At 37.6% G+C, this 23044-nt stretch overlaps 5 protein-coding genes across 5 annotated transcripts; 1 reads left to right on the top strand and 4 right to left on the bottom strand.

The window, feature by feature from the left end:
• Positions 1 to 431: 431 nt before the first annotated feature.
• rab30 (RAB30, member RAS oncogene family) lies at positions 432 to 5301 on the bottom strand. The gene is made up of 5 exons (XM_034700862.1): positions 5134 to 5301; positions 3031 to 3129; positions 2865 to 2948; positions 2592 to 2775; positions 432 to 2122 (listed from the first exon to the last, which is right to left on the bottom strand). Exons 2-5 carry the CDS (start codon positions 3121 to 3123, stop codon positions 1872 to 1874), a joined length of 612 nt encoding a protein of 203 aa, XP_034556753.1. The 5' UTR covers positions 3124 to 3129; positions 5134 to 5301; the 3' UTR covers positions 432 to 1871.
• Positions 5302 to 6922: 1621 nt separating this feature from the next.
• ndufc2 (NADH:ubiquinone oxidoreductase subunit C2) lies at positions 6923 to 8518 on the top strand. The gene is made up of 3 exons (XM_034700274.1): positions 6923 to 7192; positions 7725 to 7868; positions 8338 to 8518. Exons 1-3 carry the CDS (start codon positions 7054 to 7056, stop codon positions 8385 to 8387), a joined length of 333 nt encoding a protein of 110 aa, XP_034556165.1. The 5' UTR covers positions 6923 to 7053; the 3' UTR covers positions 8388 to 8518.
• A 135-nt stretch (positions 8519 to 8653) lies between these two features.
• Positions 8654 to 9369, bottom strand: thrsp (thyroid hormone responsive). The gene has a single exon (XM_034700273.1). The coding sequence runs from the start codon at positions 9195 to 9197 to the stop codon at positions 8778 to 8780; it is 420 nt and encodes a 139-aa protein (XP_034556164.1). The 5' UTR covers positions 9198 to 9369; the 3' UTR covers positions 8654 to 8777.
• Positions 9370 to 10687: 1318 nt separating this feature from the next.
• On the bottom strand, positions 10688 to 13161 carry guca1c (guanylate cyclase activator 1C). The gene is made up of 4 exons (XM_034701483.1): positions 12967 to 13161; positions 12272 to 12421; positions 11715 to 11802; positions 10688 to 11538 (listed from the first exon to the last, which is right to left on the bottom strand). Exons 1-4 carry the CDS (start codon positions 13159 to 13161, stop codon positions 11399 to 11401), a joined length of 573 nt encoding a protein of 190 aa, XP_034557374.1. The 3' UTR covers positions 10688 to 11398.
• A 4873-nt stretch (positions 13162 to 18034) lies between these two features.
• LOC117824823 (TPA-induced transmembrane protein homolog) lies at positions 18035 to 22707 on the bottom strand. The gene is made up of 8 exons (XM_034700291.1): positions 22314 to 22707; positions 20957 to 21034; positions 20631 to 20708; positions 20284 to 20364; positions 19825 to 19948; positions 19568 to 19701; positions 18934 to 19004; positions 18035 to 18785 (listed from the first exon to the last, which is right to left on the bottom strand). Exons 1-8 carry the CDS (start codon positions 22392 to 22394, stop codon positions 18590 to 18592), a joined length of 843 nt encoding a protein of 280 aa, XP_034556182.1. The 5' UTR covers positions 22395 to 22707; the 3' UTR covers positions 18035 to 18589.
• Between the last annotated feature and the right edge of the window lie 337 nt (positions 22708 to 23044).

Here is a 23044-nt window from a genome sequence, read left to right as displayed (position 1 = left end):
TGTTCAGGATATGATGCTTTGCAAAGAGGACCACACAAAAATTCAAGCATTTTTAAGTGGTAGTCATACAATCTTTAAAATTTGACTTAGTCTGTCAGAGCATCGTCATATTACTAGAGCTCGATCAAGTTACATGTTTCCTGGTAGCTACAACATTGGGATTGGACTTCCCCAGGATTTGTGAAAAATGAGGCATTGCAATATTTCAAAGCTCAATATTTAAACAAATGATGTTAAACAAGATGATTCTTAGCATTTGCATGGTAGAGACGTAACAATAACTTCAAACAGATTAGTGTTTTAGTACTAAAAACACATAAAACAAAATAAAAATCTCCTGTATCTGCAGTTCAGTTGAGTATTCTGGCTGTTGACCATGACAACAATGCAATAATCAGCCCTTGGTAATAATAAAATGACAAACACAAGACTTTCAGTGTTATTATTTAATGTTATACAGAGTTTAGAGGATTACTTTGTACACATAAAGGAAAAGGAGCACAACATCCCAAAAGTGATTCCTTTGTATATCCCATATTGCGTTGACAAGTACATGAAAAGAGAAACAAGTAACTGCTGTTAAATATAAGATAAAGGCAATACAAAAATGCTTGACAGTTGCACAAATTACAGATTACTGCAAATTAAATGAATAACAGCAAAGTGCCAGGATGTTCTACATGTCTGTTCAACCAATAAAGACAAAATGTTATAACAAAAATAAGTGTGCAGTACATGGCATTGTGCAATACAGTACATTACAGTTATGGCAAATATAAAGTAACGCAAAGTTAGACACTAAAAAAATGAAAGCAAAACATGCTGGACGATCCAAAACGTTGGCAGTAAAAGCATATGAAGTACAACAAGTCAAATACAAAACTACATGAACATACCCCTTCAAACAAATAAAGAGTGGTACAACTTTAATGGCTAGGCAGCAACAACAGAGGCAGAAATGTTCACGTCTATGAATATAAAATAAACAGCTGACGGTCCATTGATCAAACTGTTTCTACTGATGATATCTAAACCCCTTCATACTAAATCAGCTGACTAAATACACTGCAGGAATGCTATGTGTCACAGAATACTGTTGAATGTAGTGTTTATACTTGTGTTTCAGATTTTGTTATTTGACATAAAACATATTTTAGCAGCAAGTAAAAAATTTCCAATGCGAACAAATATTTCACAGTTTGCAATGACAGGTGCAAAAAAAAATATCAAACACTACACTAAAAGGGAATTAAGAGAGTTAATTCAAACATATGAAACCATCAGAGTGAGACAAAGTAGTGGGGAAATGATTGTGCAACAGATTTTTAGGCTGAATTTGCAAAACTACTTTTTGCAAATTGATCCGATTCGTTTATCTCCAAAACCTACAGTATGTAAACATAGTTATCATTTACTGATAACCTCCAATGATCATGACACCTGATGTCAGTTATGCGGAATCTGTAACAAAATACCTGGTTGACCTTTTCACTCACGTAATACTGCTGGTGAACACCGGTGTTTAATGAAAATGGAAAAATCCAAACAAATGAATCCATTTCACCGTGAAGATGAAAACATGGAGCCCTACTTCATCCCTGGATTCATCTTTCTGACATGCTCTACATCCTGCTGCATTACAGGAACATTTTCTCCATGGTGACAGAATCTTGAAATGCTTGTCCTGGAAGGCCAAACTAAAGTTGACTAACTCCCTTGTACAGCTTTAAAAAAAAGGCATGGATCTAGAAATGACAGACTAAAAAGTGGCTTTATGCCATCTTAGAGGGACGGAGGCATTGTGGCTCAGCCATCTGCCCTCTTCAGTCAATGGCTACTGAATTACCACGGCCAGAAAGGCTCAACTCTTTTTAATTGACGCTGCAGCAAGTCAAATAACTGATGGTTTTACCCTCACCGGGCATCGGGGCAGTGTCATTGTTATCCAGCTTGTTCTGCTTGGCCTCTCTGATGAGTTCACAAGCCAGATCAAGGAAAAGTTTCTCAACGTTGTCGGACTCTTTGGCTGAGGTCTCCAGATACAGCATGCTCTGAGCCTCAGCGAAGTCTTCAGCCCTCTGTCGGAGAACCTCCCTCTTCTCTGCCAGATCGATTTTATTACCTGGAACACATTTGACATGCATTCAGACTGTGGACTATCCATCCATCCATCCATCCATCCATCCATCCATCCATCCAGACAGCACAGACTGCCTCCTGATCAGTGGTGGGTGGGTGGGTGGGTGGGTGTACTTGGAGTCAGTGTGGAGGTGTACATGTGTGCGTGAATGTGTGGGTTGGATGTAAGCTGACAGAGTGTTGGAGATTTTCATTCCAGATAAAAAAATCCTCCCTTAAAAACCTTCCAATAAAATGTTGTTAAAGGACAAGAGTGTCTTTGTGTTTCTTAGATCTGTTCACTTACTGTGGCGTCACCTCATTTCTTCACGCTCACATTAAACTGAGCTTGAAGAACCAGCTCGAGTCTAATGTGGTGCACATTGATATTCAGTTTTTCTCACAATGGACAAAGGATCTCATGATAGAAAAGTTCCAGCAGTTATTTGAGTACAAAGAAAGCTTCTTCTTACCGACTAATATAGTCACCACCTGGTTGTTGGCATACTGCTCGATCTCCCTCAGCCACTCTGGAAGGCACCTGAAGGAGTCCTCACAGGTAATGTCATACGTAAGAATGAGGGCATTGGCACTGCGGTAATAACTCTGAGTAATGGAGCGAAATCTCTCCTGTCCAGCTGTGTCCCATATCTGCAGCTGGAGAACAGAATATTTGGAAATGAGCAGCTGTTTCATCCAAGCTGTCACAAAACATAGAAATAACAACAGTGTGAACCTGTGCTTACCTTGACTTTCTCCCCTTTGATTTCCACCGTCTTAATCATGAAATCCACTCCAATAGTAGCCCCTTGTCCAGGAGGGAAAAGGCCCTAAAACAGAAAGAGACATACAACCATATTAACATCCTAATACTATGTAATTAAATGACTCAAAACTCAAATGCATACAAACCTGAGTAAAGCGTCGGACCAGGCATGTCTTCCCAACTCCAGCATTTCCTATCAGGACTATTTTGAACAGGTAGTCATAATCCTCCATGCTCATGCTAAACTGTGAAAACAACAGAAGAAAAGAAACATCAGATAAGTACATGCATGAACACTAAATCACTTCATTTGATTCAATATGTCTCCATGAGATGATGATTATATGAGCACAACACAGGAGAGATTACAGCAGACAATCGCCTGAATAATCTTAAATTTAAACATAATCTGGTTCAAATCTTCAGGATGTATTGAGTTAAAATTGGCACTGAAACTGTGTGACAATAAGAAGACTATTTTGGCATTACCTTCTTAAGACAGTTATTGTTGCTTCAACACCTTGTGTGTTGATATATGTGATAGGGATAGTAATATGATATATAGATAATATGTAGTGAATATGGTGTGTGATTAATGTATATGTGGTGAGTGTAGTGTGTTGTGAATATATATAATGTCTTTGTTCATGCCAATAAAGCAAATTTGAATTGAATTGATAGACTGATTATCAGCCGGGCCGATTATCGGCGCCGATATTCGGCATTTTGACGCATATTGGAATCGGCCTTTTTCAAAAATCCGACAGCCGATAAGAGATCAATTTAAAACTGGGTTATTTTGGCTTGAAATTCACTAAATCATTATTTGTTTAAGTTTTCATTTAACTTTATAAGACATGCTGCTGAGCCTGGGAGCTCAGAGGAACAAAGATGTCTATTGTCTAAGATAAAAAAAAACCTGTAACATGTTGCAAATCTGAAAAGCTGTTATGCTTAAAGGCATTTAAACAGGGTTAAGTGTTGGATTTTGTAATATTCCAAATTTTGGCGTCAATATTTTCCCCTTTTATTGCAAATTAATATATCGGCTCCAAATATCAGTTATCAGCCTCCATATCAGTCTATCTCTAATAAGTGATAATAATAATAACTTTATTTCTATAGCACCTTTAAAAACACATGTTTACAAAGTGCTTTGACAAACAAAGCATGGTTCAAATAAAGTGAACATTTCAACAGACAGGGAGGAGGGAATTTTAACAATGCAAAACAAAATGCAACACAAGAGGTTAAAAAGAATACACTTAAAAAATTAAACAGAATGAAGGGGTGGGACAATAGACCAGTAAATCATTGTTGAGAGGTTTTTCAAGGGTAAATAGATACTATGAATAAATAAATAAAAATGGATAAGTAAATAAAAGCATTAAAAGGACTATAAAGGGGTTTTCAGAATAAGAAAATATATTATTGTTGTCCTCTTTGCATTAGTGCAGACACACACCACAGTTTAAACTTTGACAACATTGATTCATGTTCATGTTTATGTTTCATTTCTCCACAGACTTCTCCCTTTTTTCCTTCATTTTCAGAGAGCTGAGAGTGACACTTCCATTATTTTGGCTAAGTGCAGTATTTAGGGCCGTGCATCCCTTTTGGGGGATAATGGAGACTCGACATGCAGTTGGAATAATTAATCTGCAAAATGAAAACCCAAAGTTGTGGTTCCTTAGCAGATTTTTAGTAAGTCTCCACACACACACATTGCATTGTTATGTGAATGCATGAAAGAAAGGATGTTAAATGTGTGATTTTGGTATTCTCTGCAGCACCGTTACATCCCCTCCGACAGCAGAGACTGAGGCCTCACCGTGCGTAAAACTGAATATCCAAAACATTTAGTGGAAATCAAACTGTTGCTTACTAAACAGCGTTAATCTTTGATCTCCATCCCTTCGTCCATGAACCAGGGTTTAAGGATGAATCAGGCTGAAATCGATGAATGTAAATGAAAATGTCTCTGTGGCGCATTTCCCTTTTTCGCTCTTTTCCTCTTTGGAAGCACAAACGCGCATTTCCACATTCTGATCCCAACATGATCACAGTTTAAGATGCCTTTCCTATAAATAATGCTCACAATCAGTCTGAATCCAAAACCATCAGGGCGAAGCTAGCAGCAGTAGCATAGCATCTACCGTGTGACTCTGGCCATTTTGCCTCTTTCTGCAGATGAAGAGAGGAATCAAAGTCAGCCCAGTGCATCGAGCCTGGACATGGTCTGCACTTACCAGAAACACGGGGGTGTCCCCGGACTTAGAACCACTTGGGATGCATAGGTCACCTCATCAAACAGGCAAAGCCACCGCTGGGCAGGGCATAATTCCTCTGACTATGTATCCTCAGCAGCAGCAGTCTGTCTGATAGAGGATGAGGAGGAGGAGGAGGAGGATTGCTTGCAATGATGTCATCAGCTCACATGCAAAGTAACTCAGTACATTTACTCAAGTAGCAGAGGCGTGTCCAGACTTCTCTGACCTGGGGGCCAAAATGGGGCCCTGACTCTTTAGTGCATTAAGACTTTTTTATTTTATTTTATTTTTTTAGACTTTTATTGAATTCTTTTCCACAGCACCTTTCTACATTTTAAGAGACATAGACAAACACAAGAACTTACACTGAGCTCAACAAACTGTCCACAAAGACATCAACAATAATGCACATAATATATACTCCTGGGTATTGTAATTCACACAACATGGAAGCAAAATATTAGCCTATGAACTAAAAATAAAAGATGTCTGTTTTTATATGCTAATTTACTTTTTTCATTGCTAATATTTGTTTCAATAATTACTATTTTATATGCTTGTTTTTACTCTATACTGTTTTGCACTGTCTACTTTGCTGCTGTAACACTTTAAATTTCCCCGTTGTGGGACGAATAAAGGAATACCTTATCTTATCTTAAGTCGCGGTTTAAACTACTTGAAAGATTGCAAGAAAATCACAGCACATTGTCTGTATTCTTTTTTTTATTGATGACCCATTGGGGGAAATTACTTTGTTACAACAGCTTACAACAAATACAGGGAATACAATGATGCACTTATAGTGTTAAAATATAAATATGTTAAAGGTAAAACATAAAATATAAAATATAACAAATATTTATAGGCTACACTATGTACAATATCTACTTATGCATGGATAAGTTAAGTTATTGCACGAGGAAAAAGGTAAAAACTGAAGTCATAGATACATTTATCAGATTTTTTAAAAATAAGATTAAGATTGAAATTAAGATATACTTTATTGGTCCCTTATTGGGGGAAATTCTTTTTTACAGCAGCTTACAACACGGGGCAGGGGAAAACAACAGTGTACTAACATAGTTAAAACAATATAATAACAATAATAATATCAATGATAAAGGTAGAATAGAATAAAATAAAATAAAATAAAATAAAAAAAAGATGGCAACTATTACAGCTGTATACACACTATGTACACTTCTATCTGATAAATAGATAGGTATGTTATTGCATTAATAATTCCTCTCCTGATGTGCAAAGTGTTTTTCAAAAATTTAAAGTAACATCAAGAGAAAATGTGCTACATTTAAATGCAAATAAAACCACTGGCAGCCTGTTGAAAACACTATTGAAACAGTTCATTTTAAAAACATAAGTACCACCACTGATAGGGCTGTTAGCCAAACATAATGTAGGATTTTGGTGTGGTCAGTCAGATCTCTAGGAGGGGGCCATGCCATCCCCATGGACACATTGGCTGTTATAGATTGGACAAGAGGCCTTCATTGTCTCCCATTGTGAGATGTAAAGCCAAAAGACCCATCACCCTGGTGCAGAAAGGCATGCACAGAAGTAACCAGACTGGTAGAGACTGATGTCATGCTCTTTCTGCTAACTTAAAAACGCATTAAACTCTCAAATTAAACATTAAAAGAAACCTCAGGTGAGTACAGACCAGATTCCTACTCATTTAATTTATCATATTTCATATGAAGGTGCCGGTTGCTAGGAAGCAGAAAAAAGGCGGAACTGAAGCCGTTTCCGTTTGTCCTGCCCGGACGTATTATCCGGATGCGCACATGCCCTTGACTTCCTACGAGAGGTGATAGTAGAGAAGAAGACCCAGACAACTGGGAGGTCACTGTAAAATCTGCATTAACGTGTGGATATCTCACCATGGGACTCATACCAGACGAGGGGAAGTCTCTCCCTCCGCCCGGGGTCGTGAACAGGAACTCGGTGTGGCTGGCCGGAGTGGGCTGGTGCACCGCGGTGCTCCATAATGCCATCAACCACAGGCCGCCGCTGAAATCAGGTGAGCATGTTCTCCAGCTGGCTTTCAGACTATAAACTGTGTGCATAGTTGTACCTTTGACTGAAGTGTATATTTAATTTAATGATTAATAAAGCTGCAGACACATGGTGCAGTTAGCAATAACTCTGCCTGCTGTGTGTGTGTGTGTGTGTGTGTCATGGAGGACTTATAGCTTTGTTGTGATAGCTGTGTGGACTTCCTCCTTTGGTGTCTTTAGTCTCACCTGCAAAAAACAAGTGATGAATCACTGCAAACTAGCTATGAAGTATTTGCTTATATATGTGGAAACAGACAGAACAGACTGTGTGAGAAAGATCTATCTATCTATCTATCTATCTATCTATGTTGTATCAGAATTAGTTTCATCATCCTTTAGTAGCATAAAAAGACGCACAAACATAAAGTTTGGTGTCTTGCATCAGCAATTTAAATGATTTTATTTATGAGTTCATTTTGAAGTTGATGCTATTGAATATCTTGCTCTTAAACATGTGATATCATATGGTTTCATGTGTCCTGTTTCCTCTTCCAGGTGTCCATCGGCAGTTCCTGCTGGCATCGATCGGTTGGTTCCTCGGCTACCACCTCACAAAAAAAGAAAACTTCACTCACGCCAAACTTGATCGAGATATGTACGAGTATATCAGACTGCATCCAGAGGAATTTGCAGCAAAGGGTAAGAGGAATGTCGCTAGAACAGAAGACACAAGGAGCACCTTTCTGTACAGTTCAGTAAATCCTGCAGGACATCAGTGCTGATAAAAAAGTTTTTGCATGATAAGATGGGTGTGTTTTCTTTTTTTAAGGTAAAGAGCTGTTTGAAGAAGAACTGAAAAGTGATGTTTAATCTACTTATTATAAAAAAGCACACTGCTCTTTTTATAGTTTAATATAGATTTTTGTGAAGCACATTTTAATGATCTAACTATATCTTATCTGGTTCTATTACCCATTATTTGTGCTTTTTTTTGAGAATAAACAAGAATTATTTACATAAAACATAGTCAATATGAGGACATAAAGCTTGATGCTGGTGTTTAATGTGCAGAAAGACACCTGTGAGTCTTAACTGATACATTTATAATATGGCGTCAAAAGTAAGTAATCAGATTGTATCTCTCTCTCTCTGTTTTTTATCTCACCAGAAAAAAAGACCTTTGCAGAGATTGTGGAACCTTTCCATCCTGTGCGCTAAATGTCAGAGGCCGGCAGCAGAGAGTGGGAGAAAGAAAACTTGCAGACTATCACCGGTCGTCTTTCTGTCAAATCTTTCTGTCATTTATTGTGTGAAATATAGCTGTGTAAATAAAAGTGTCCAAAATTTAACTTGTTGTCACTATATAAGATTGTTTGTGTCAGCATAAGTCAAGCTGGAAAGAATGCCCGCTTGTTACATAATCATTTAATCAGCCAGTAAGTCTAAGATTTGAAATTGAAATGAAGAGAGAGTTTGAGGACCAGTTTTGGCAATGCATGTTTATTTTTCATTCCTTCAGTTCAGAGCATTGGGTTATGAACTGAGACTTTTGACATACACACTTTTATAACAAAAGATTGCACTTAATGTCTAAATATCCTTCATGTTTCAGCGAGACACTCCAATAATGCCCATGTATTTATCAGTAAGGCTCTGAGTCTTCTTGGTGAGGTCACTCATCACAGAAAACAATCCTCTCAGGTGGAAGCAGAAGATATCTTCAGGGTCTGTGTCCAAGAGAGGTTCCAGTGTCTTGCTGAGAGTCATGTGCTTCTTGGCCTTGTGGTCGTCCATGGAAATCAAGCCGCTCTCCACTGTGTTTCTCACGGCCTTGAACATCAGGTAGTGGTCATATAAGTCTCTGCAGGACTCCTCTGCCGCGTCACAATCCCACACCTCATCGGAGGGCACGTCCCGCAGCAGGCTGGGCAGGAGAATGGTCTGCTCCATGTCAGTGACGGCTGAGCTGTATCGTCTCAGAGTCAAGTAGAGGCTGTTTCTGTTGAATTTGGCTTCGGCATGCTGCATGGTTCCGGCTTGTGGTGGATGACTGTTCCTGAGCTGTGGTGGTGGTTAGAAGGAAGCAGTGTTGCAGTGCAAAGCCTTGAGAGCAGATACTGGTGTATTTATATGGGAAGCATAGGTGGGTTGATCAGTTACGTCACTGTATCATCCGATACATTTAGGAGGTTTGGGTGCTATGTGAAGTCAAGCCCTTATCTTTATTTGATTTGAACAGCCTGTAGTTTCTCTTGGCCAATGTCTGACCAGTTTGCACCGTGATGAACTTCTGTTAAATCATTAGCCACACAGACTTTAAATGTTAGAATGACCTTGGTTTTAAGAAATGAAGTGGTCTGAGATTAATTAAGTTAAAAATGAGAGGAGCAATGTCAAATTTCAACCTTACAAGACACTAGAACCCTAGTGTTATGTCAACCTGAGCTCTGTTGTGACTCTCTTTGGAAATGCATACTCCTGACTCTTCTGTTGTGTTTGCATGCATTACTGCAGAAACAAGAGACTATACATCTGACAGGGAGATTAAACATTATCCTGGCTCTATACAATCATTAAATAAAAGAAGCCATGCTGGGCTGACAGGTGGGCTGAGAAGGGAAAATGCATCTACGTTTGGTTCACTTCAACTGATTGCAGGGTTCTCTCATGTGTGAGACAAGCTCTGGTATTTTCTGCACAAATAAAAAAGAGAACTCTGCAGACACTCTGTCCCTTGGCAGAGGAGCTCAGCAGAGGAGCCAAGTACCACCCATGAAATTACAGTTTGTGTCACTTAAAAAAAAACAAAGATCATTGTGTGGATTATTATAGCTGCTCTTGAATTCAAGTAGGAATTAAAATATATCAAATCCATCCTGTATGCTGGATTTTTAAGATATTGTGTTAGCTTTAATTTGACATTTTGAATCAATTTTTAGTTGAACATGAAATTAAAAACCCAAGCAATCCCTCTGATTGGACTTTAGGTTGATAGTGTAACAAAATAAATCAAAGCCTCAATGAAGAACTCCCTTAAATATGATAGTTCAGTGCATTCCCGTTCTGTGTTTTGCACATAGCCATTGTGCTCACAAGATGGCATTGTTGAGCTCTTGAAGCAGCCATTGGTCTGAATTGTGCATTCATGGGTTGTGTGACAAATAATAGAGCTTCTACATGCTATATGTGATACAGGCCAAATGGTTTATGAACACAGTTACATCATTTTGTACTGATGTCTAACATAGCCTCCATTATTTGTTCCTGTAGTTTGCAGAACTCATACTGAACAAAGTAACAGAAAAGTTTCAGCCAAAGACAAATCCAAAGAAAAACAAATAATGTATAATTCATACCCCTGTGTCTCAATCTGAAAAAAAAAAAAGTGAATAATTACTGAGTAGATTACCGGTATGGAGCTGATTTCCTGTCAAAAAAAGAAAAGAAAATAGAAACTTTGAAAAAAAAGGTTGTATTCAATTTAAAGGCAACTTTGAAACTTTAACATTATTGCAACATATGATTAACCATTGCATTTCAAGTCCCACATTTATACACTGGTACACTCACTACATGGCTATTCATTTACAACCTACATTTTTTTTTGAACAAACAAAAGAGAATCTTTCATGGAGACAACAAAGAACAAACGATCGCAGTGATATTGGAATACTTGAAAATTGAATGTTACACCAAGTTAAATATTTTTGATGACGAACAAAATATAAACCTAAAGCTGTTTGACGTTTTCGGAAGAGGAAACCCACTTTACTATTCCAGATGCCCTTGACAGCTCTGCCAAACAAGAGTCCCAATCAATTTCCGGCTCAATAATCTCTTAATTAAGTAAATCAAAGTGCTTTATCCATCTTGTTTGTGTACAGCATGACAGGAACTCAAGTATAGACCAGCCTACCACCATGGAGACTCTTCAAACACATCAGCTATTAATTTGACAAATTGACAAAACTGAAGGACCGATTTTTCCAGAAAGGTGAGAGCACAAGCAGCAGAAGATGGAGACGTTCTCTGTTTCCCTTGATCAACGTACAGAGAGGTTGTATCTGATGGGACTGTACAGTCAGTTCATTCAGCCCAGTCAGTGCAGTTTGAGATGAAACTTGGCTCTTCATCATTCAAATATATACAGTACATTCTCTCCTCAACAATGCTGCTTTCTGAAATCCACCAAACTTGATCTTGATTGTCCACACAGTCCTGCTTCTCCATTACGAAGTGACAGGTTTCTTCTGTTGACCTCTGATAATGATTTCCAGGACGGTGGTGAGATCCATCATTTTAGCGAGCATATCCATGATGTCAGGATGATCCCTGGCTCCGCTGATGAACTCCTCCAATGTCAGCTCACCTGAGCACACAAGTAGGACAGATTAAAACCACATCTTATATTTTCTTTTTTTTTTTAAATCCTCTTAAAAATGAGGATTGCTCATGTAAGTTTTCACCGGTCAGGACTCGTCAAAGGGACTGCATTTAAAAAAAACAGGGTTCTTTCTAAATTGAGAATCCACAATAGAACATTACCTTCTCCGTTCACATCGATCTTCTCATACACAATATTCACAATCTCTTCTGGAGGGACGTCATAACTTCTGGTGATGTCTTGAATAGCCTGAAAAAGGAGATAACAGTTACTTCATTGTTAATTAATGCATACTTGCAAAGGCCAGACATTTACCTTCTCCAGCTGCTGGATTGAGGGACTTATATGAGTCTCAATATTTAGGTTATAAATCAACCGCAACATTTTAAACATACAAATGTATACAGGTTCTAATACTCCTAATACTGACTTGACTGGGGTAAGAACCTACCTTTGACAAGGTCAAGTGTTATCATGTAACCTGTGGGGTGATTATAGTATATGTTCTTGCGTGAGAGAAAATTGTCACTAGCAAGGCCAATTTTAGACTCCAGGTTAGATAAGAAGCCCCCTGGATTAAGTGTCCTTTCTGGTTCATGTCCAGCTAAACCCACCGCTTCTCATTCAGAGCTGAGCAGCTAAGCTTTGTAGTTCAAGGAAACTGCTAACACCTCGGTCCTGTGAGACACCAATAATGAAACATTCATTTTCACTGTACCTTGAATATAGTCTCCATTTCTTCCTTGTCAATTTTCCCGTTTCCGTCTTGATCAAAGAGCTTGAAGTACCACTTTAGCTTCTGGTTGATTTCTCCTTTCAGTAGCAGACTTATTCCTGCGATGTATTCCACAAAGTCTATGTAGCCATCCTGCAAAAAAAAAAAAAACACATGAAGGAAGCAGTTAGGGGAAGTAATACATATGCATGCCAACACTTAAATGTGCAACTAACCTACACTGAAAACTTCAAACATCATTTAGCATTTATCGTTATATGGGGCCACAGAGTTAATCCCATTCTACTGTAATAATTACAGATATTGTACATGTAATTCTGATGTTCAAAAAGACTTTTCAACCTCAAGTTTGTGAAAGAGTTAAGGATTCACATAGCAGAGAGAGAGGTTCACCTCAGTTGATCCCTGTTAAAATGCCATAGATCCCTGTAATCTCTCCGCAGTCCTTTTAAACGTAACTCTTTCCTTGTTAACCATTTGAAATACTACATCTGGGCTCTTTATCACGGCAAAGTTTTGGACTGAGATACAAAACACAAGATACTGATCTGATTGTTTCAAGCTTTCAGTTAGTCTGGAAACAAGTGTCTCCTCAGTTTGGAAAACAACCTGAGTGACCACACTTTTCAAGTAACAATAAAATCTGTGGAGCAGAGATGATATCTATGTTTTCTTACCCCATCCATGTCAAAGGTGAAGAAGACTTGGTCAACATAGCTGTGTGCCTCCTCTGTCATTCCATTCATTTCCAGCATGGTCTTGAGCTCGAAGAGCGTGATGAGCCCTGAAGGAGACTCTCGCATGAATTTAGTGTACCAGTGGTGCATATCCTCCTCCAGGATATCATCCAGGCTGGAGCAGTGGGAGCCCATAATTCCTCCACAGATATGAATTTGTCCAGAATCTTGCAGAGAGCTAGTTGTAAGGTCTAGATAAGAGAGGACAGTGTCTGTACGGATCACTAGCAGCACTGAGGTCTGGCAGGAAACTCATGCAACGACCGCCTTAATCTATAAGTCGAGGGACAGCCAAAAGAAGCCAAAGCCCTTTAATGGGATAACTGGGGAAGTCTTCCTAGAACTTCAGGGCATTGCATGCTTGATGACTGGAGCCCACTTCAGTCATAACGCTTGCAATGTACAGTAGGTGCCAAATCCCTGAAGGACAGGATTCAGCTAAAGAGTTGATGACCCACATCTGCAATGGCACTGATTGTTTTTCACATTTTCTATAACCCAATTCCTGCATTTATTAATTTTTTTTTCATTTGTAGTCACAGTTTTCACAGGGTCTGTTGGTGAGGTATTCACTGAAGTCACATTCCTGAATGCATTATAATACTTGATGTTAAAATGACCACACAATGTTAATGTTATCCATACTTTTACAGAGGTTACCACACATAGTAGAGAAAACTACAGGGGAATACTGAAGGGAATTCCCTCCTGTAACTTACTTATCTTCTTTCAAACAGGAGATATTGCTGACCTACAAACCCACATTCTAAGCCTCTTGTGAAAAATTACATGCAAGTTATTATTATCTGTGATATTTTTGGATAGGCATAGGAAGTATGCATTAGTATGCATGGCTTATATGTACATTTGTGTGACTATCTAAAAGCAAATCAATTCAATAAATGTACACTACCAGTCAAAAGTTTGGAAACACCTTCTCATTCAAGGGTTTGTAATTATTTGAATTATTTGAAACACTGTAGATTAATACTAAAGACATCAAAACTATGGAAGAACATATATGGAATTATTTAACTAACAAAAAAAGTTTTATATTTTAGATTCTGTAAAGTAGCCCCCTTTTTCCTTCATGACAGCTTTGCACACTCTTGGTATTCTCTCAGTCTGCTTCATGAAGTGGTCTCCTGGAATGGTTTCTAATTAACATGAGCCTTGTGAAGGGTTAATTTGTAGAATGACTTGCCTTCTTAATGTGTTTGAGACCATCAGGTGTGTTGTTCAGAGGTAGGGTTAGTACACAATGGATAGCCCTATTTGACTACTGTTGTAATCCAGATTATGGCAAACCAAGATTATTTCTTAGTTTTGATGTCTTCAGTATTAAACTACAATGTTGAAAATAATTTAAATAATTGATATAAATAAAAACCATTGAATGAGAAGGTGTGTCCAAACTTTTGAGTGGTAGTCTACATGTTATTATTTATTCATCAGTAATGAAACGTGACATTTTCTGGGCCTTCTGTTTTATTTTTAAAGAATACATTTTCAAAGATACCAAGAAAAAAAACTACGGAGTGTAAAAGAGAATATGTGTTAATGAGTTGATGGCTAAAATATGAATTTAGTGCACACTGACAAATAACACAGAAGGAACTTACTTTATAATGTGCAGGAGGGAGCATATAGGAACACTGCCCACGCAGGAATTTGGTTCCCCACAGTTCAGTAATGAGCATGTGCCAGCTATAAGTCATCCAGGTCAAGGTACTTCAAAACTTAATTCAAAAAGGAAGCTGGACTTGGCAGTAGTTCTTGAAGATGCTCTGCCTCTCATTTGAAAGGCTTCTTTAGTTCAGTTGTAGTTTTAAGTTAGTGTTCTATAACACCCACACACGTGCTCTGATAATTTCTTTAATATCTCTCTGTTACACTTAACCAAATATACAACACAGGGATGCTTATTCCATAAAGAAACACTGCAAGTGTGTCACAATTGAGTTTTGCCAGTATGTTAATAAATGAATAGGGGAATAAACAACTGCAAGACTAGCCACTGTAACAGATCTATTTTGTTATCAAGAGTCCAACAGAAGAATAATTACAGCAAGGAAACACTGCTCTTACTTTCAGGTTCATTTCCTGATAACTACACCAAATCCTGTAGAAGCTTTAATCAAGCTTTATTGTCATTTTATTCATACCAGTGTAAAAACAAAACGAAAGCGCATTTCCAGGAGATCATTAGTGAAATATACAAATAAAAAAATATGGCAGTAAAAATACAGTTATGAAAATGTATATTAAAATGTATGTTAAAACACAGCATTCATACACACACATAAATATGCAGCATATTCATCTACAGTGATTTATCTCTAACCAAATATGATCCAGGTGTGCTTTGAGTTTGTGAGATGTTTGTGGGTTAACATTGTTTTTGCATGGTTTTGTCTTTGTACTCTACTTTTTAATAATATTATCTGTTGCTGCATGCTTGCCTAGAGTATAGCCTGCAAAGAGTAAAACCAACTTCCAGCTGTACTTTCCTCAACCAGGCGAAGAAACATTCAAACATTGCTATGAATTTAAATATCCAGGGATGCATACTTGATTCATACTTGGCTCTTTTATTGGTAAATGTTAAGAAACTAATATAATAACGGCAAGACTGGTATTGAAGCTTTCCATCAGACACTATCATTCATTAAATAAGATCAAGTCTAGCCTGATAACATCATTTGTTTAGTATTGCGTTGTCTATGATAAGGTCTAAGTCAATAAAACTGTTGCATTGCATAAGCACAGCAGAATGGATGAATACATGCTTAATCAGCAGTGTTGATCCATGATTGACCTTAGAGGATTATGTTTACAATCACGACCTGTGAGTAGGGAAGTCCGTTCAAACTTACCCAGCAATCAAAGCTCAGAGTACCTGGTATAGTAAATCTGGCTTCAGAAGATTAACATTTCTTAAAATAGGACAGAGAAGCTAGACCACCGGGGACGGCTAGTAGCCACCTCGTATATACAGTATCAGCCTGGAAGGTATATACACAACCAGGATCCGTGCTGCTGCCCTGTGCCACCTTATCTCTCACTGCTGTCAACAGATTAAGTAAAGTGTTTACTCTCACAGATCAAAGATAGACACCTGCACAGAAAACAAACTCTATAACCCATAACAAGTTGACCAGTCTAACTCAATAAATCCTGTCTTGACAGAAAAGTTTAGGTTGGTTCTTATTTATCTCAGAACGCCACAGGAAGTCATTCCTGCCTGTGGCCATCAGACTGTACAACTCCACCCTCTGATCACTGAACAATAAACTGTACTCTGTGCAATAACTGTACAACAACTGTGCAATACACTGTGTAATACACTGTGCAATACACTCTGCCACTTTAACATCTTTGTATATATCACCTTCATTCCCAGCACTTTTGTACAGAGGTCATTTGTAACTATTCTGCGCTTCTGATATACTTCATTATTATTTTATTTCATTTGATCTTTATTTTATTTTATTTATATCTTATTTTATTCCATCTTCTATTCATATTTTTTAATTTCTTACATACTGTTTATAAGAGCTCTGTAATGACCAAATTTCCCTCCCCTGAATAAATAAAGTATTTCTGATTCTGATTCTGATCTGAAGCATCAGGAGGCACGTGGCGTGATTCAGTTTAATGTTTTTGAACTGTCAACATCTCTTTGATGCCACTCGTGTTGCTGTTTAAACTTGACCTTTTGACCAGCATGTGACTGTCATGCACCAGGGAGGTGCATGCAAAAATGAATTTCCCCATCAGGAGAGAGAGGTAAGGTAGTCCAGGAGGTTTGCAAAAGCTTAGTATTTCCCCTGAACACAGCACATGTTATACTAACCATTTGTCCATAATAACTGTGTGGGTCTTTTACAAAAAGCAGCCAGTTTATGGGGTTTGTTCACATTAAATGTAGTCCATAAGTGAAAACTAAAAGTTTCTAAATTTGATCATCATACTGGCTCATAAAAATCAATGATAAGCTGTGTCTGTGGTTAAAGTGTAACTCCTGCATGTTGAACTTCACATCATCTACACAGTATAGACAAACGAAGACTCTGATCCTGTAAAAACATTCTTTATTTTTTAAATTACAGACTTTACACGTGTATCTTTAAGGATTATTATGATTAATCCATAACCATAAGATGTGTTTTTACCGGGAAAATGAACTTATAAAAAAGGCATTGATTGTCTTTGTTGACTCAGACATAAAAACTTCCCACAAAGCTTTGTGCCACCAGCTCAAGCAAAGACTAATTAAACACCATCTGCAAAGAGATTACTCTTTGTTACCAGACAATTGGTATAAACTTAAATCACAGCTGTAATCTTATTAGAGGACAAACCTGTGGGCATTCTAACTGATAGGAAACAGGCCACATCAGATGTGCTGACAGTTTCAATTGATACACATGCACAATACTCAAAGTGCTGCAAAACAACAAGCTGCCGTTAACACATCTCAAGAATTAAATACGAATGACAATCCTCAAAGGCTGACTGCAGAGAGGCTCAGAGAAGGCAAGAGAGACGAAAACAAAAGGGGACAGAGACTCCTGACTTGCATGTGGGACCTTGCATGTGGGCCATGCACTCCCTCTAGTGTTCAACCATAAAGAATATTTCACTGCAGGTTCCACAGGACAGAAACTGCATCCTGCTTTATTTTCTAAACAACAAGACACTGACAAATGAGATGTGTTTAGCAGCAAAGTGAACAAAATAGTGATTCTTTGTGAACAGACTTGTACAGACATGCAAAGCCAGCTTTCACTTACAGCTCATTTCCCTGAACAGTTCCCTAAGGCTGATTTCCCTAAGGTGTTCGCTGCTCTCTCTAGGCAAATATTTTAAGAGCATTCCACAGTTGTGATTTACAAATCATGTCTGGTGGCAGTGGTTGTTTGGCACAGATATGCAAGTATTAAGACTTATATTTTCATTTAAAAATACACACGTATCCAGCCACAGGTTTTGTACAACTGGTTAAACACAATCACAGTGATAGGACATCAGATAAATAATGATCAGCAGTGTCATTTAAACAATACCTTTACGCTGTTTGAACTTGGAGTTCAACAAGGCACAGTAACACTAAGTAAAATCTCAAATAAAACATGGATTATTCTGTAAATATATTCTGGAAAGTCCAGATTTTTCTGTACATTCTCTTGCAGGTTAAAACAATCAGGCAAGGCAGTGCACAAATATCTCTTTTACCTGACAATTCCTCTACTCCTGATTGAATTTAATTAAGATCAGTCTTTAAAAGCCTATTAAGCAGATCAGACCATTAGATCGTCCGCATGACCTCCAGCCATAATGGGCTTATGTGACGGCAGTCATGTAATTTCCTGTGGTCAAGCTGTATCATGTGCAACTTCTGTATGGACTCACGAGAGAACCCCACAGAGGAATGATCCCACAGATCATATGCTACAAACACTCACCTCACTGGAGGTGGCTTAGTGTTTGTGAGAGGTCTCCCATCAATGACAAAGACAAAAAGACACAGGGAATTTAAAGTGTTTGTGAACATTTAAGACTATTGTCTTAAAAACATGACAAGGGAAACTGGGTTGATATACATTGGCTCTGACTCATCGGACTCCTGGTCATACAGAAACTGTCTGAACACATTGAACACCATTTCCCTGCTCAGTATAAAGCGCCTCAGCTGACCCTGTTGTTCTTCAGGCATGAGAAATTTCAGCTGGTAGTCAGCTATGACTGATCCATTCCTGTGGGAGAGGGATATACACAGTCACTGAAACTTACCACATTTCTCACACTGTACAAAAAATAAAAACTCCAAAAGTCTACACATTTTGGTTTCATGCTTCAAAAGAGGATATTTATCAAAATCACTGAAGGGGAATGTGTTTTTACCTGAAAGCATGTATCTCAACGTCTGAAAAGAACCGTCCGAGAGCCGGTGAGGATCTGTAGAGGTCAGCAAGCTGGGTGGGGCAGGATCAGGAATGCAGACATAAACAATGAGTGTGAAATGTGTTTGGTTGATACTAAAATACTTTAGCCTCACATTGCCTTTATTCTAATGCAGAGAGCTTTTAGTTTGAACACTGTGTAAGAGATTAAACAAGCCACAGGGGGTTTAGAGCTTCTGATAATAGCAGCCAGAACAGGTTTATATTGTGTGAAGCTTGTGGCTGTGCTGTTTCAATATATAGAAAGGCTTTTTTATCTTCAAAGGACTTTAATGTCAGTTGTTGGTCAGGTCAGCTATGCAGCTCTGACTAATATAGCTATTAGATCAATGAATGTGTTGCCATACTAGATATATAAAGCCATTATAGCATGCTTTAAGTCACTTTTTATTCAAGATATTAAGTGGGTGTTGCTGCCAGAAGCAAGGGGATACTCAAGTTAACTGTATTATATTTGATGGCATATTTCACAGTTCTTAGATATGCTCCTACATACTGATTTGCAAATGTAATCAATACATTTGCATAATCAAGTGCATCATTTGAAGAAAACAGAGGGGTGTAATTGGTCAAACCTTGTCCTGCAGGTCAGTTGCGAGTGTTTGGGTTTCGTTGAAGACCTTGTTGGGGAGCTGGAAGCTCCCGTTGAAAAACAGAGGAAAGTTGAACAACGATGGGTCGTATTTCTCATCCACATCCTCATGGATTGCTGCCCAAAAAATAAAGTGGCATTGTTTAATTCTCTGAGAGGAGACAGACTCTCTGCACTACTCACTGCATTTGTAATCTTTGATTCACAAAGTACCATTTAACATTCCTCATGCAATCTTACCTGAACATACTACCAGCGAAATTATAATCACAGCAAAGATGAGAAGAAAGATAAAGATGATGGCCATCCATAGTCTGACTTTCCAGAAGATGATCTCGTTTAGCTCTCTCTTAATTCTCATAACCTAGAATCAAGATAAAATTGCATTTTCAAGATGTGGTGAAAGTTTTTTGGGGATTCCAGTCAGACAGGTAAATACATTTTGAGCAGAATATTTATTTTATGCCACATAATTTAAGAAAAACTGCAAAAAAGTTAAAAGCTATCTTGAATGTGAAATCCCTGATTAATTTTCATGATCTACAGCTGCACTGTCACTTTTGGTTTCAGATTGATTAACAGGAAAATTGTACGTGACTTATCACAAAGTAACAGAAAAGTTCACTTCCTTTATTTCAGGAGAGGGAAGAGATACTGAAGAACAGCAACTTTAAGACATTTTAATACAAGTTTTCATACCACTTGAGAAGCTTTTCCTGGGGTCCTTTGAGATTCTGCATTATCACCAGGGAGTAACATCTGCCCATTACTACTGTTGACCTGACACACACACACACACACACACACACACACACACACACACACACACACACACACACACACACACACACACACACACACACACAAAAAGACAAAAACAGAATGTTACCTACCTCATGCACTTTATTATTACACACATATTATTATCTATGTACATGGTGATGATTGTGTTATTCACTTGAGGAGTTGATACAACAAAAAAGACAATTTTTTTCACAGAAAAAATGAAAGTTTTCAGATATTTTTTTCAATGAAAGCCTGTATACCTCCCCAGAAGTATCTCCTTGGTTCCTGTGAGACGCTGCTGCTCCAGAGTGTATGGTCTCCCCATTAGGACTGTCAGTCTGACCAAATCACAACAGACAAACAGTGAGTCACTCTCTCATCCACATTATTGTATATGTTTAATTATAAAGGGACAGAGCGTTCTTTTGTTCAAGTTTAAGAATGGTGAAGAATGTCTCCAATGCAATATGCTGACATATAGGCAAACACTTTTGTTGTTGTTGTTGCTGCAGAAAACAGAGGGTGTGCATTATTTAAACAGACTGTCAACCTGAAAATAAAAAAACATAGGCCTACAAGAGCTCACCTGTACACCCAACAACACATCTGTCTCTGTTGCAACAGGGTCCGTGCAGGTCACACTTTCTCCATTACCTGCTGTCACCTTGGAGCAGGTAAACATAAGGGAATATTATAATGAGTTTCAATGAATTATAAAGGACATTTTAATGCAATATGATCATGTGTGTTATGGCGCTTTCAATGGAAAAAATTTCATTCATTGGTTTCTTTACATTCTTTCCTAAAGGACTGATTAGCTGATGTATACAGACATTTTATTTCTAAATGAGGTCCATCAGTGTACCTCAACTCAACTCAACCTTATTTATATAGCACCTTAGCCCATAGTGCTTCACAGAATAACAGAGATAGAAAACAACTGCGATGGTAAAATGATAAAAGGCATGATTATGAATAAAATACTTAAAAATAAAATAAAATCAACACAGTTAAAATTAATAAAACAAGTAATAGTGGAAAGAAAAGTTAAAATAAGATAGCGTTAACAAGATCAGATGAATACAAGAAATAAATAGATAAATAAATAATTAAATAAGATAAATAAATGTTTAAGCAATAGTTAAAATAATAATAATTAAAATAATAAAAAAATAATACTCTGCTTGTTTCATCCTGCTGACAACAAAGCCAGGGAAACACTTTGTTGTTAACATTACATAAGAAGAGGACATCTTCATTTGATGTCTCAGAAATAGTGAGTTTCTTTAATTGTGTAGCTTATTAGCTACATTATTATTATTAGCTTATTCTAATCATAAATTTATTCTTATCATAAATATTTTCTCAAAGTTGATATCAAATTATGAAAGAGGATTAGGGCCACTGAAAAAAAATGAAGGTCCAATTTTTTTTAAAAATTATTATTATTATGAGAATAAAGTCAGAATTTAATCTCAGAATACTGACTTTTTTCTCAGAATTCATAATTTTTCTCTCAGAATTCTGACTTTTCTCTAAGAATTCTGACTTCTTTCTTAGAATAATATTAATTTTAAAAAATTAGACCTTCATTTTTATTTTATTTTTCAGTGGCCCTAATCCTCTTCCATATTAAATAAATTTGTGGTTGAAAATTGACCTAATTGACCGACTGTAGTTTCAGTTCTGACATTGTCTGGAATCCCCCAAAATGAAGTAGCCTATGGTAATACAGCAAGTAAATGGTACATTTATTGTAGTTTACATATACATGGATACACTTTCAGTAGCCTATTTCTAATTATAATCACAAGTGTACATTTGATTAGTATATATTATATACACCCATTATTATGTCATATAGCCTAATGACTGTCAGCCTTGTTACTGGTTTTAACTTTTATTGGAAAAGAGATCCAAACTCTCAATTAAAAAGCACATACCTGTTCATATCCAGGTCCATGGTCCCCATTCGTCCGAACTGTCTGCATCTCAATGTCCATGCTGGATTGCTGTAAGTCCATACGGTACAGTCCTCAGTCTGGAAAAGTCCCAACCCGGAAGTGTCTCTAAGTTTTAATTTGTAATACCGAAACCGCAGTGTCCTAAAGACGCACCAGACACGGGTCAAAAAGGCAAATGTTCCTGAAAACCAGCAGGTCACTCAGCTGGTTCACATGGTTGGACCTGACAACTCCAGTTAGTGGACTTGTTTCTCCTCTCGTCCTGCTCGTCCCTGTCTCTTTTCCCAGGCAGCCAGGTGAGTTCCTTCAAGTTTCGGTAGGTGACGTTGAAAGGCGTTGTCAAGGGAAGAACAGCAGTGGGTGGAAACGTTACCGTTACGCATGACACACAAGCCTGCTGTTCCTTAGAAAGAAAATATTCCTGTTCAGATTACTTCATTCACATTAGCTGCAAATTGCCTGTAAATACCACATGTTTATTCTAATAGCCTGTCTTCTATGTAAAGGTATTTGAGCTGCGTCGGACTCATGGTGCAGTTCTTTCCTCCAGCTGGATGCAATAAGGATTTTATTGTCCTAATATTTACTTAACCATATAAGGATACTCCTGTTGTATAATTTTATAGGTCTTACTGTATTCATCATATTTAAGGAGCTCTCTATGTTTGTTTTTTATATGTAACTCATGTTTTATTTATTTGTTTTTGTTT

Source organism: Notolabrus celidotus, chromosome 14 (assembly GCF_009762535.1).
Source record: "Notolabrus celidotus isolate fNotCel1 chromosome 14, fNotCel1.pri, whole genome shotgun sequence".
Lineage (NCBI taxonomy): Eukaryota > Metazoa > Chordata > Actinopteri > Labriformes > Labridae > Notolabrus > Notolabrus celidotus.
This window is presented reverse-complemented; position numbering and strand designations above follow the sequence as displayed.